Genomic DNA, 14,327 nt, shown 5'->3' on the forward strand with positions numbered 1-14,327 from the left:
GTTGAGTTTGAAATTATAACATGAAAATATTTATTTTTCTTACAAAATCATTTTACTTGTATCTAAGTATAATATCTACTGCAGCTGCTGTGGAGTTTATATTGCATTACATTTATTCATTTAGCTGATGCTTTTATCCAGATCAGAAACTGCTGGTCTGAGCTGATCAGAGGAGAATGGGCAGACTGGTTAGAGATGACAGAAAGGCAACAGTAACTCAAATAACCACTCGTTACAACCAAGGTATGCAGAACACCATCTCTGAACAGACAACACGTTGAACCTTGAAGCAGATGGGCTACAGCAGCAGAGGGCCACACCCTCAAAGTAGATCAAGAGGTCAGATTTCGCAACTGCAAATCAGTCTGCAATGTGTTCCAGGTGGATGGGGCAGCATAACTAAAGGCTTGTGTTGATGCTTTACATCCATTCACAAACCTTAAAGCACTATGGTGGACAGTATCCAACAAAGACGAACATCGGCCAGGCGCATTTCTATAGAGTCACCATAATCGAGTGCAGTGAGAAAGGTCGCAGCAACCAGTCTCTTCCAGGTTTTCCATGAAAAACAGGCTTTGTTTCTAAGATAAAATCCTATTTTTAGTTTGAGCTTTTGTACCAGTTTATCAATGTGTGACTTAAAAGAGTCATTTAGTACCAACTGAGCATCGTTTAAACACGACAGCCTACCACAGTGTACCATCTTCTGATGGCTACTTCCAGCAGGATTATGCACCATGTCACAAAGCTCAAATCATCTCAAAAGGGTTTCCTGAACATCTCAACGAGTTCACTGAACTCCAGTGGCCTCTACAGTCACCAGACCTCAGGCCTGTAGAGCCCCTTTGGGATGTGGTGTAACAGGAGATTCTCATCATGCATGTGCAGCCGACAAATCTGCAGCAACTAACTGCGTAATGCTGTCATGTCAATATGGGCCAAAGTATCTGAGGAATGTTTCCAACACCTTGTTGAAAGTATGCCATGAAGAATTAAGGAGGTTCTGGAAGCAAAAGGGGGTCAAACCTGGTACTGGCAAGGCTACCTAATAAAGTGGCCATGAGTGTAGTTGTCAAGTGAACATTATTAGCAAGGCATGAGGAGTTACATTTTGCGGCAACTATTAGGCATTTCAGCTTCGGGCATGTCTTCCTGTAAGTAGAGGAGTGTTTCTGTGATTTAGATTTCGGTCTCTGCTGCTGATGTGCTGCCTCCTGCTGGCTGCTTCTTGTCACTGCAGTCATTCTTCAGGAGGAGTCATGAGACATTCAAACGTCTCTGAATCTCTTTAGTCAATTAATTGTTGTTACTGTCATTGAACATTTGCAGGTTAAGTCTCTCTTCCTGCCGTTCTCAAAAAACTAACACACTTCTCATTCATAATTCCCTTTACATTACATTTTACTGCAATCATCTGAATAAATATGAACTGGACTTCAGTTGGTGGACTGTTGTGTAAAATTGTAATATCCTTATAAAGGAACACACATGCAGAACAACCTGTATGTATAAATATGTAAATATCCCCTTTTTAAAGATTAAAGAGACACAACCACTTTACTGTAAATACATAGTACTGTAATACTATTGTAGGCTACTTGTACTGTACAAACAAACATTACACAGTTAGAAAACGAGTTGGCAGCAGTGACTGATCTGCATTATCCACTGAATAAAGTCTGATGGGTCTCAGCACATGTTTGCCATCAGAATAGCTTCCACTATCAATATCTGTAAATCTAAATCACACAAATTAGTAAATATGCCAACTGTGGCATTAGCTCCTGAAGTTTCATGGTAGGATTAGCTTTTTTTTTTATTTATTGTTCGGGAAAACCAGGTGCTGAGATTAAATGTGATGACCTGAAAGACACAAACAGCTGGAACATAAAAAATAAAAATAAACGGGATCAATGATTAAAAAAACCAAACACACAGAGCAGCGTCCTCTTCCTGCAGTGTCTCTGTATATAAAAAGGTCTTCACACATCATCTAGGAAACCTCTGGTCTGGTTCTGACGTGTCGTGTAACAGTCAGGAAACACGTGACGGAAGAAGAAGTACATCGAAAGTATTTTTCTCCACTACAATCAACACACACAACTGGCCTGAAAGATATAAACATGATACTGAGAGAAAACCATTCAGCAGGGACAAGGTGTGGGGACAGAGGGTCAGGCAGCCCCGGGTCCTGGTTCAAAAGGGCCCATCTGACCTGCCTGACTGAATGTTGTTATGTTGTTGAAGAATATTGTGAATAAAGTTTGTTTGTGTGTCTTGATTTCAGCAAAAAGTTAAGACTCAGATCACATCTGTGTTCTGCAGAAGTGATCCTGTTTCTTACGGTCTTGATTCGACCCCCATAGTTCCCCCCTCAGGGCCCCCGGTAGGGGAGAACCGGGACGAATGAAACACTTTTCAGATATATGTCATTTTAAAATATAACATTAGAAACAGAAACCATTTGTTGTTGTCATCAACAACTCACGTGTGTGTTCTATCAATACCAGGTGTTATCTTGTTAAAATGTGGAACGACTTCAGTATAATTTCACTCTGAATGAAAGGTGCGCATTGTTTCATCCGTCCCTACTGTGCGGGACAGATCGACATACATTTAAATAGGCTAGTTGAAGTTATTGTTTTTTAGAAAGCTTGACACTGCCTTTATTAATACGTAATTGCAAACTCATTATGTCATTTTTCTTAATAAAAAATAGTATAAATACAATTTAGCTAGCTAAGAATCTAACAGCTAATGCACATTTGGATTTAATCCCGGCTGCCCTTTTTATGCACATCTGCAGCCTGTTTTCCTGCTCTACTGTGAAGACCCTGTTATTTGGCTGTGAGCATCCTGGTGGTCCAGCCTGCAGCCTAGTGGACTCTGACCCCCTCCCGCCGTATCTGAATAAGGTTGAATGGCTGCGAGACTGAAGTTTAAACTTCACTAGCTTCTAAACTGTAAAACTTTGACATTTAAAACTTCAGGATGTGTTAAAGTACTAACTAATCTTTCGTGTGATCTTGACCATGACACATGGAACAATAAACACAACTCCTCATTCAAAAAAAGAGATCAATTGAGTGAATTTACTTTCTGTGATTGAAAACAGCTTCTTTCGTATAACTCTGTGAAAGTGTGACGTATCCACCTGATTTTTCCCAGTTCAGTTAAGTACTGTGGACTGAATGTGCTGAGGTAGTTTGGCATATCAGACTTGTATGGGCTCCGAGAAAATCTCTGTGTTTCATTCGTCCCGGCTCTTCCTCACTCTTTTCTAGTTTGGCTGTCACACCTTGTTTGGGCTGATCGAGCAACCAAACAACTGCAGGGAGACACTTGGTGGAAAACGGAGCAAACACAGAATTTTATGATGCTGAAAGCTATGTGATTTAAACATTATTTCAAATCTAAATGTTTATCATGAAATATGCTCAGGAGGCTTTCTCATAATTGTTCTGAATCAGCCATGTACAGGTGCTCAAAGTATAAAAGGGGACATAGAACAAGTATTAAAATAGGGCTGTTCTCAAAATATGATCCAGACATATATCGTTATGTATTCCTTGATTACACGCTTATATATATATATATATATACTTATCAGCAAATGCTTTGACACAGTTTTGAAAAAGAAACACAGGGAACAACCCAACTCTAGCTTTAAAACACAGTGGGCTGACATAACTTACAGGGAACAGTAGCTGCTGATACTACTGGAGGTGATCTGTGATTAGAGATATTATAACAAACATAGGAGATATATAAGCTGATGAAACAATATGTGACCATGACGAGATGTAAAGATTGCTGACAGTATTTGGGACCGGCTCACTATGACTGAGCTGCTGCAGCTGCAGCCGCTGCCAAGGCTGACTGCTACGAGAAAATAAGAGGTCACAGAGACTGCTGCACACCGAGAGCTGCAGGGAGAGGAAATAAGATACCAGATTCAAAAGAGTGTGGGAAATAATCTGGGAAGGAAACAGTACTGGGAGAAAGGACTAGGTTAGCCAAGGCAGGAGTAAGAGTGAGACACATCTATAGACAGGTGTGTGTGTGTGTGTGTGTGTGTGTGTGTGTAGGCAATATTGTGATAATGATTTTATATATTACATTGTGAATCTGAGATATATTTGTATTTTGATTGACTATATGTCTAATCATAAATCTAAATAAACTGTGTGTGTTCTTTCTGTTGGCTCATTATTACCATGACAGAGCAGCATTCACCTTTCACATTAACATTTCATACCTTTGTCTGAAATCTATATAGGGCCATTTCTTCTTCATTTCATCTTATTTAGTTCATATAATAGGTTTGCTATTAAATCTATTCAAATACTGTTCTGAATTAAACGATCATTTAAAAAGGGGCTGATAAGTAGGCTATAAGTCGGAGGAATAAGTAATAAACCTGTTTTAACAATGTTGTTATAATTATTTTGAGGCACGCTACGTTTTTTTATTAAGTTACTGTAATAATCCTTGTTCAAGTGAAAGGTTTTTAGTCAAATTACCTAAAAAAATACCAGACCTCGCCCGTGAAACTTTTCTCCCTCAAACCGCAAGAAGGAAGTGAACAGAGCACCTTTTGTTTATCTGTGTGTAGAAGCAACGTCAGCTGTCGGCGCAGTGTTAGTCAGCAGCTGACGTTACTTCTGCTGAACCACTAAAGGTGTCTCGTCCCGGATGAGGTCATCAGATGAAAGGTCATTGTTTACGGTGAAGTTATTATTCATTCATTTTACCAATAGTTTGATTCAGCAGGCCTTCACATGTCTAGGGACTGCAGATGAAAAATAGCCTTTAGGCTAATTCTGGCATATTGACAGAAATGTTTATGAATATGCACTGTCCCTGTAATAAATAAAAAAAGAGAGAAATACTGCAGACTGTATCATGAGGGAGGAGAAGAGATTATCCTGCTTCTGCTCACAGAAGTCGGATTTCCTACTCGTGAACTCGGAGACAAAAGTGCCTGAGAAGCAGCTGAATGACATCACACAACAATGGCAGCTCCCATGGAAGCCCACAATGTAAATGGTAAACAATAACCTAAGAGGCAACATAGGCTACAGCATATTTGCATGTATTTAATTAATAGTATAAGTACTATCATATAGTGAGATCTGTTCTGCGGGTAAATTGAGGTAGAAATATGTTGCTGGGTAGCTGGTTACACTAAAGAATCCTTTCTGAACAAAACTTATTAACATGTAAAAATGCCAAAACATTTAATGTACATTTTCTGTCTTTTGAGGACTTCACTCACTTCGTTTCATTAAAATGGCCATAATTTTAATTAACACCAAGGGCAGTGCTGAAGGTGCAACTGGGTTTAAACTTGACAAAGAGTTTGTTGTGGTCAGCCATGTTTTTTGTTTACTTTCGGCATCAGGCACCACCATGCACCTCCAACGCTTTGAGGTTGAAAGTCAGATATTTCAACTTGTGTGTTTTTGTGTTACTAAAGTAACATTTTGAAAGAAACTGTAGTGTGCTGGACTCATGACATCTGAATCAACAGTTCAAGTAAACAGTTTATTCTAAAAAAACACAACCGAGTTCTGAACAAACAGTAGAAAAATTGAGAAGCAACTTCAACAGCTTTGAAATCTTTAAACATCTTTGTCCAACTGTCTTTGTCTCTAACAAAATTCACAAATCACCTGACAACAAAAAATGCAATGTATCAAATAAATTACTCTAGTGGTATCACTTTAAGGGTACTGGTATCGTAAATTTTAAACGACAGTAATGTCGTGTAAAAATTCAAGACTTGGGCCAGATAAGAAAGCTTGAACTTTTACCAACATTTTTATTATCAACAAAAACAGACACCAATTAGAATATAAAAGTTCCACCAGAGTGTGTCAGAGATCGGTGCAAAATAGAGTCCCATTCTGTTACCAGAACAGAGACCCGAGTCGACATGAAAACCATGTAACGACTGACTTTCACCTCCTTCTGGACCTCCTTTTATTGCTCTGTTTCTTGGCTTCACATCATCTCTTGGCTCTCTTTCCTTCTGCACCTGAATCTGGGAAAGTCCCTGACTGCCTGCTCCTCCTCTCTGTGTCCTTTGCATGAACTCTGCTTGATCAAGCCATTTCTTCCATAACCTGACTTTTGTGGAATAAACTGGTGTTGTTTGTGCTCCGTGCTAGAAACAGGACATACTTACTGTGATGGACTATATTGATGTATGTTTTGTTATACAATTTGCACAAAATCTGCTTCTATATTTTACTTTGCAGGTATTTTTGATGATATCTCACTGTGCTCCCTCCCTTTTCTCCCAAAGCACACGAACTTGCTCACACACACACGTGTGCCTGGGCAGTTAGATACAGAAAGGAGCACATACACTCAGATTTGTAGAGTTTTCACACACCACCATTGCTCTAGTAATTAATGATAACAATTTAGGCTATTATGCTCCAAAATAATTCACAACAACAGATACCCAATCCTATTCACCCCCACAGAAAGACTGGAAATCATGTTGAACACATGATACATGTGGTCAGGTGGGAGGAGTCTGTGACAAGCTGATCTGTTCATCAGCAGCAGACTGTTCTGATTTCCTGTCTGTATGTTTTTTATATTTCCAGAAAACAACCAATCCAACAGCAGCTAAGCAAACCAGAAATAAGGCTGCTCCCAGTCCAACATAATTACGAGCGTAGTTTCTCTCTGTGGGGTTTCTGTTGATTTGGTTTCCCTCCTCGACGTCTCCGCTGTTGGACCCTGAAGATCAAAGTGCATATTAGTCAGGAAATGAGTGAACAGTGGAACAGCCTCCATTTACTCTTCTATATCTTCTATATTCCTCATGTTTGACTCTCAGAATCAACGTGGAATAAACTGCAGCTCAGCTGTGTGGGAGCATTTTAAACTGAGTGATGACAGCAGCAGTGTGCAGTTATGGCGTTTATTAATTTTACAATTGCTGAATTTCATTACAGATCAAAACAGTCAAATAGTCTACATTTTAAAGTTAATCAGTAAACTGTAGGCTACAACTAACAACAACACAATGAACTAATGTAAATAATTATATTAGGCCTGCTGTAGAGGAAGAACATTTAGTCACTATGATAAAAGTTAAAAATGAATTTTGCATAACATGTTGTTTTAGTTATCCTAAATGAAATACCGCTCAGCCCATCTGCTCTCCTTAAACCCCCTAAACTATTCCTGGATTCTGGACCTGCTGGATCAGACTCTCTCACTCTGGACTCTCAGCTAAGGTTCCCACCTGCTCTGTACAGCAGCAACGAAACCTGTTCTGCAGTAGAGCCGAACGATTAATTGCATTTGCGATATTATCGCGATGTGATAAAACAAGACTTTCTAATCGGCGAGGGTGCGATTACACTCTGGTCACATGACACCCAAGCGGTAAGTAGTCTGCAGACAAAGTTGATGCTTCGTCTGCACATTACGCTGTACCTTGCCTTCTTGTTGTACAATGGCTTAAGCTTGACAGAAGCTGAAACTACATAAACTTTAGTGTCACACAGGGAATGAAAGTAGTAGCCGCCACCCGCGGGTAACTTGGTGGTGGTTGGTGAATTCGTCGGGCAATTCACCGCTTTGGTGACAGGAAAAATGCAGAACAGAAAGACGCGTGTATTAAGGTAAGTGTATTGTGGTGATCTGCATCAGTAACACAGGCACAGCCACATGTCAGCTCAGGAAATGTCTGTTACAGCCTGGTTACGGGGGGACTCCGGTGTTGTCGGAGAATTACTAAACTTGTCTCTTAAACACGAGAGGCGACACCTCAAACTGAGAATTTTTTTGTTTGCTTACTTGGATATAGAAACGGAGGTTTTTGTTGAGAGATGGACTCCTATGAGATGTAAACTGACGTAATAAGGACACATTGTTTTGTGGTTGCACTGTGGGTTTTGTATGGAGCGCTTACTGTATAACACACTGTGGTGAACTTTGTTTTTCTTGTGGTTTGTATGCCGACCTGATGATTTTATATCATATTATTTAATGCCACGACTTCACTCAAATTATCTTTCTTTAATAATTCATGCATCACCTAATTTCATCGTAATACAGGCCTGACTGATCTAATATTGAGTTGGTCATAGTATACACTGATTTACTGCTTGTCCATTGAATAAAACAGAAGGTAAAGAGCTTAAAAATGAATCGCATATTAAATGCAATGTTGGTAAAAAAAGAAAGAAATGGCAATTAGATTATTTTCCAAAATCGTTCAGCTCTGTTCTGCAGTATCTAGTCTTCAACTCTAACTCGCTCTTCACCAGCTCACTACTTGATTCCTTTAATGCCGCAGTAAATACTCTGCTTTTATCAAACTCCAGTCTCCTCCCTCTCTCAGTCCTGCATTTGTGTCTACTTGCCTGGCATGAAGTAAAAAACAAAGTTTTGGTAATAATAACTTTTAGTTAGACTACACTATGAGAATAAAGAATAGCCTTAGTACACACAGACACACTGACCTCCACAAACTCACCTGAAACCTCCAGCTGGATGATTCTGATTGGCTCACTCTCAATAATGGCTCTCTTACGTCTTGATCCTCCTGCTGCAACTCGACACTCGTATGTTCCAGCGTCGTTGCTGCTCACATTCTTCAGAAGTAAAGACACGTCTCCGTCCTTCAGCTCTCTGTCCACCAGCTGCACCCGGTCCTTAAAGGATGGATGCTGGTGGGTTGGATCTGAGAGTCCATCTCTGTGAAAGACGACGTAGTCTGGCTCCAGGTCTGGTCTGGTCCACTCTACAGCTCTGATGAAGACATCTCCAGCCTGACATGACAGAGTGACATTATCTCCAGGTTTCACTTGTACCACATCTAAAAACAATAAAAACATCCAGAGAGAAAAAATAATTACATTTCAAAAGGACTCCACAGGACGATACAGTGAGAACATCTTTGTTTAAACAGAAGGCCTCTTCACACCTGAGATCATGGGAACATTCAATAATTAGTCACAACTGTGGAGACGTTACAGGATTTTATTCACACACTGTTTAGAAGACTTGTTGTGAGACATGAAGCTGCTTCAACATTGTGACGTGAATAAAGTGGTACACAAATCAAGCTATCTGATTGGTTCATATTACTGTTTTAATGAGCGTATACAACGACCATGACGTCATGAACTAGGATGTTGCTGGAGTCAGTACAGACAGAGAGGGAAAAAATAAAAAGAGTACAGACAGAGAGCCCAGGTCTTCTAGTAGCCTGCCAGTGCAATGAGGAAGGATCGTACGCCTGGCAGAGACAGGGAGGGCGGTAAAGGAAGGAAGAACACAGTGACACTGTTGAGGGTTGGACTCTAATAATATAATAATAATCCTTATTTGTAGAGCACTTTTCAAAAACAAGTTACAAAGTGCTTTAACAAGTGTAAAGACAATAATACCCAAGAGACAATAATACAAAAATCAATACAAGATAAAAGCATGAAAACATTGAAAAGACTAAAATACAGATAAATATAAAATTAGTAAAATACAATAAAATAAAAGGGATAAAATAAAGTCAATAAGATCGGGAAAGGCTCTCCTATAAAAGTATGTTTTAAGAAGGGGCTTAAAAGAGTTCACTGACTCAGCTGACCTGATTTCTTCAGACAGGCTGTTCCAGTAGCCTGACAGCAAAACACGCACACACGTCGGTTTTTACTCACACTTGTTTCAGGTTTGTAACTCTGAAGTAGAGAAAGACAGTAACAGCACACAGACTCTACCTGATACTCAGATGGACAGCCATTGTGTTAACTGCATGTGTAAATTTGTTATAAACGTGTGATCTTCAAAACTACAAACATTAAAAGAAGTTTTGGCAGATGGCTGTGCCCTTCACATCACACAACTTGCCTTCTTGCGACAGGATGCTTCAAGACTTCAAGAAGTTTTTGTGGCGTTCACACTAGGTGACTGATCAGTGACAGGGGGTCACACACTACATTATATACATTTAGCATGCTAGATGTCTGGCAGAAGATCGCGATGTGTCAGTGATGTGTCGAGTAGCTGTTCTGCTGTAGTTCACACACAGCCGCCGAGTGATCACTGATTTACTCCCGATCACAGCCTGACGGTCGCCTTTTTATACAAAATTCCTGAGGGTTGAAAAGTTACAAGGTTTCAAACTCTGTCAGTATCAACAAGGTCCCGCATAAACTTCCACAACAAGGCGTCGCGATCGCTACATTACAAGATTCAGGTCAGGTAAGAAACGCACACAAAGACAAAGACACAGCTCACCTCCAGATGCAGAGAGCAGAGTGAAGATCATGAAACAGAAGAAAACCGCGAGTCGCATGTCAGCTGAGAGAGAAATGAGCTGGTCCCCTCCTCAGAAACTTTGAGCTTGATCGCAGCGGCTGACTTTCACTGATCTGATAATCAAGCGTGAGCGGCTTGTGCTTATGATCACAAGAGGGAAGTCCATTTGTGGGTTGTGAGGCAACAACTTCGCACAATAGCCTGTTTAGCATAAATTTCGCACAATAGCCTGTTTAGCATAAACTCCGCCCAGCAGACTGTTTCGCAAGAGGCCGTCAGTCAGTCATGAACTGGGCTCAATTATAAGGTGACAGCCACAGATACTGTTCATGTATGTATTCTATACAATTAAATACAATATTACTCTAGTTTACACAAAAAGACTAACTGCTATAAACTCTTTATAAGGCTCAGATCACTTTTGAAACTAATCTGCGGCCTAAAAGAGAATAAATGTTTTATTTGTGTTATGGTCGGTCAATAAGCTGAGTTACTCACCCACACATCGTCCCTTCAGGTAGAAACTGTTGTTTCCTGGAGAAAACTACTGAACGAAATGTCGCTGGTGCAGTTCTGGGTGTTTCCTGTTGTTTTTACTCTCAGCAGTGAAGCTCCAGCTCTTCTGTCGTCCAGCTGATTTTTCGGGAACTTCATGTTTCTGTTTTTCTCCTCCTGTGAGTAAAATACACTGTTACACCGGGCTGTCGTACAAAGTGAAGATCCCTCACTGCTGGCTGTTCGTTTGAAGGGCGTTACAGAGCATGATTTGCTAAATGTGTATTTGTCAGTCAGTGATTGGCTCAGCAGCCGCACTGACAGCTGCGTCCTCTCACTATATCGACAACGATCAGCTCGACCCAAAACAGGAAGTCAAGCGAAAAACTTCAGGGTTTAAGTATTCTGCAGTGTGGCTCAAAGACGAGATGAGTTACATATATATATATATATACATACACTCTGTTGTGTTTCCTGCGACACTAAGGAAACCTGTAATTTGGCTCACAGCCAGCGTGAATTCCTGAAGCAGGAAACTGAACATAGCTCACAGACACAAAGTTAAACTGAGCAAAACCTGCTTTTAATTTAAGCTTCGATCTTCACTGTGACTCAGAGCTGCTGCTCTTCAGTTTGCTCTGTTTTTTCCCCGGAGCTGGTTCTTTGTTGCAGTTATTTTATCAGCAGGAAGAGAAACCAGCGTTTAGCTTTCAAACTGAAAGTACAGCAGATAAAACTGGTCACATTCAGATGATGAGCTGTGATCAACATGTTTCCAACAGACAGACGCCATGTTGAATATTTAATAAATGTGTGTTAAATTCAGGTCACAGTGATCAGTTTTAACAGATAATCATCTATAACAAATATAACTACCAGAACACAAAGCAGACAGTCACAGCTATTAACTGATTATGAAGTGTTAAGTTCAGTTTAGTCTGATTTATCCAAACTCTTAATTTGGTGTTTAATTAAAACAGAAATACAGATATTTCAGATATACATGAAATTAAGAGCAACAGTTTGTTCTCATGTTAGTTTCTACTCACCAGCAGTAAAGAGGAAGAGCTGAACCCACATCCTGACTCAGAGAGAGGTGACTTGGGGATGGTGAAGTTAAAATGAGCTCAGAGCTGCTTAATACCAAACTCCTCCCTCTGAAACACCCACACTCTGTTATCTGATCACAGGTCCTGACAGACGTTGTGAAACAGCTACAGCGTTAAACTTAAAGAAAGTGAATGATCCTGTTTTTATCAGGTTTAGTGACTTTGGTTTCATCTAGAAGCAGGAGAGAAACAATATTTGTACAGTTTTCCTTCACAGCAGCAGAAGGTGGTTGTTTACTTTGTACTTGGATCTGAATGCAGTTTAAGTGATTTTACTTTTACATAAGTAGAATATTGTAGTACTTTTCCATCCCTGGTTCAGGGTGGATATTTGAATTGCATTTAGTCTGACCCGTCTCTGAGACCAATGTGTCTACAAGGAGCTGTTCAGCAGACAAGACAAGCTCCCACAGTCAACAGCTTTACACAGACCTCTCCACCAAGATGAGGCAGCAACCCACGAAGGGGAAATTATTGTTGTAGTTTAATGAATTTCTTTAATCATTAAGTCTGTTGAAGGTGAGTGCATGTTATTACCACAAATCAGCTTTTGTTCATATTAGTCAGGAAATGAGTGAACAGTGGAACAGCCTCCATTTACTCTTCTATATCTTCTATATTCCTCATGTTTGACTCTCAGAATCAACATGGAATAAACTGCAGCTACAACATGGCACACAGACAATACAACGTTAAAGTACTTCTACTGTAAAACTAATGAGCATCATTTGCTAAAGACAAAGAGATACTCTGATTATAAATCCAATGTAATTTGGTTCAGTCAACACTTCATGCCGGGAATTGTTACGACCATAGAGGTCTGCTGTCATGGCTCCTGCACTCCTACAGGTCGGTCAGCCCGGGGTTTCTAGTTCCTGCCTCATGCAGGAAGACAGACAAATCTCAGATAGTGTGAATGCCTAAATGAACAGGCATTTAATATGAATGTGTTGCTTTGATATACTGTATATATAAGTTTTAGTCACAAATATATCTTTTTAATTCTTGTAATTCTGTCAGTCTAACTGTGTAAATCTTAATAATTTAGATTGTTGAAGAGTTTACAGTAAATGACTTTAATAAACATCATTGTCAAACTCGCTGACGTTTCAGTGGGTGAAACTCATTAGCATTAAATATACATTTTCAAAACCTTATCCATCTTTTTAAATATATTTGAAATGATCAGATACTTTACTGCTATGGATATTAATATTACTAATGTTGAAGTAGTAGCAGTAGATGCATCAGTCCTGGACCAGAGGCCTGGGAGTTTGAAGGTTCTGCGCAGTATCTTGTTGTTCCCAGGACTGCACTCTTCTGGACAGAGACCTCTGATGTTTTACCTGGAATCTGCTGTAGCCACTCTCCCAGTTTGGGGGTCACAGCCCCCAGTGCTCCGATCACCACTGGCACCACTGTTACTTTTGCTCTCCACATCTTTTCTAGCTCCTCTTTCAGCCCTTGATATTTTTCAAGCTTCTCGTGTTCCTTCTTCTTGATGTTGCTGTCGCTTGGGATCGCCACATCTATCACTGCAGCCTTCTTCTGCTGTTTGTCGATCAACACAATGTCTGGTTGGTTAGCCAAGAGTTTGTCAGTCTGGATCTTAGCTCGGTCATTCTCAACTACCTTAGGAGGTGTCTTCCATTTTGACTTTGGGACTTCCAGCCCATACTCATGGCAAATGTTCCTGTACACTATGCCAGCTGTCTGGTTATGGCGTTCCATGTATTCACTTCCTGCCTGCATCTTACACCCTGCTGTTATGTGCTGTACTGTCTCAGGGGCATCCTTGCACAGTCTGCACCTGCGGTCCTGCCTGGTGTGTTAGACCTCAGTCTCTATTGATCTTGTGCCTGTTCTTGTGCCGCCATGATTAGTGCTTCTGTGCTGTCCTTTAGTCCAGCCTTTTCCAGCCACTGGTAGGATTTCTTGATATCAGCCACTTCTTATATTTGTCTGTGCTACATGCCGTGCAGCGGCTTGTCCCTCCATGAAGGTTCTTCATCTTCCTGGACAGTGGTCTTGACACTCACTAGCACTCCCTCGCTACGCTTGGTGTGAGGAGCTTTCTTGTTTTGATGTCAGTGGCCTCTATCTCCTCCTTTGGCCAGTTTATTATACCAGCGGGTTATCTGATGACTGGCAGGGCGTATGTGTTAATGGCTCGGATCTTGTTTTTCCTATTCAGCTGACTTTTCAGGATATACATATATATATCATCGCTGGTTCAAATCCAGCTCGGACCAGAGTTGTGGCGAGGTGCAAGTTCACCTCTGTGTGTTGCTTTGGGTCATGTTTGTGCATGTGTGTGTCTTTCAGACCTGTGTGTATACTAACGTAATAACAAAGTGATAAAGTATATCTTCTTCTTCATATGAAGGCCTTAGACAGGTTGTGTTTCTATTGAACTGACTTTGTGTCTGATTA

At 40.4% G+C, this 14,327-nt stretch overlaps 1 protein-coding gene across 3 annotated transcripts; it reads right to left on the minus strand.

Annotated features, from left to right (window-relative positions):
• Positions 1-6,250: 6,250 nt before the first annotated feature.
• Positions 6,251-11,881, minus strand: LOC123966847 (programmed cell death 1 ligand 1-like). Of its 3 annotated transcripts, XR_006824084.1 has the most exons (4): positions 11,835-11,881; positions 10,789-10,962; positions 8,507-8,848; positions 6,251-6,756 (listed from the first exon to the last, which is right to left on the minus strand). XR_006824084.1 is itself a non-coding variant. In XM_046042946.1 (3 exons), the coding sequence occupies exons 1-3, from the start codon at positions 10,325-10,327 to the stop codon at positions 6,533-6,535; spliced, it is 624 nt and encodes a 207-aa protein (XP_045898902.1). In that variant the 5' UTR covers positions 10,328-10,754; the 3' UTR covers positions 6,251-6,532. The 3 variants fall into 3 exon arrangements, 1 of the variants encoding a protein (XP_045898902.1); XR_006824083.1 differs by lacking the exon at positions 11,835-11,881 and having other exon boundaries at positions 10,789-11,041; XM_046042946.1 differs by lacking the exons at positions 10,789-10,962; positions 11,835-11,881 and adding an exon at positions 10,270-10,754.
• Between the last annotated feature and the right edge of the window lie 2,446 nt (positions 11,882-14,327).

Source organism: Micropterus dolomieu, unplaced genomic scaffold (genome assembly GCF_021292245.1).
Source record: "Micropterus dolomieu isolate WLL.071019.BEF.003 ecotype Adirondacks unplaced genomic scaffold, ASM2129224v1 contig_14413, whole genome shotgun sequence".
In the NCBI taxonomy this organism is placed as follows: Eukaryota; Metazoa; Chordata; class Actinopteri; order Centrarchiformes; family Centrarchidae; genus Micropterus; species Micropterus dolomieu.

What these genes read in the sequence shown, in the direction of transcription:
- LOC123966847 (XM_046042946.1), bottom strand. Translation starts at nt 10,327, where the DNA reads ATGCGACTCGCGGTTTTCTTCTGTTTCATGATCTTCACTCTGCTCTCT. An exon ending in TCTGCTCTCTGCATCTGGAG is followed by an intron (nt 8,849 to 10,269) that starts GTGAGCTGTGTC and finishes TATTGTTTTTAG; the next exon opens with ATGTGGTACAAGTGAAACCT. An exon ending in CATCCAGCTGGAGGTTTCAG is followed by an intron (nt 6,757 to 8,506) that starts GTGAGTTTGTGG and finishes TTTGATCTTCAG; the next exon opens with GGTCCAACAGCGGAGACGTC.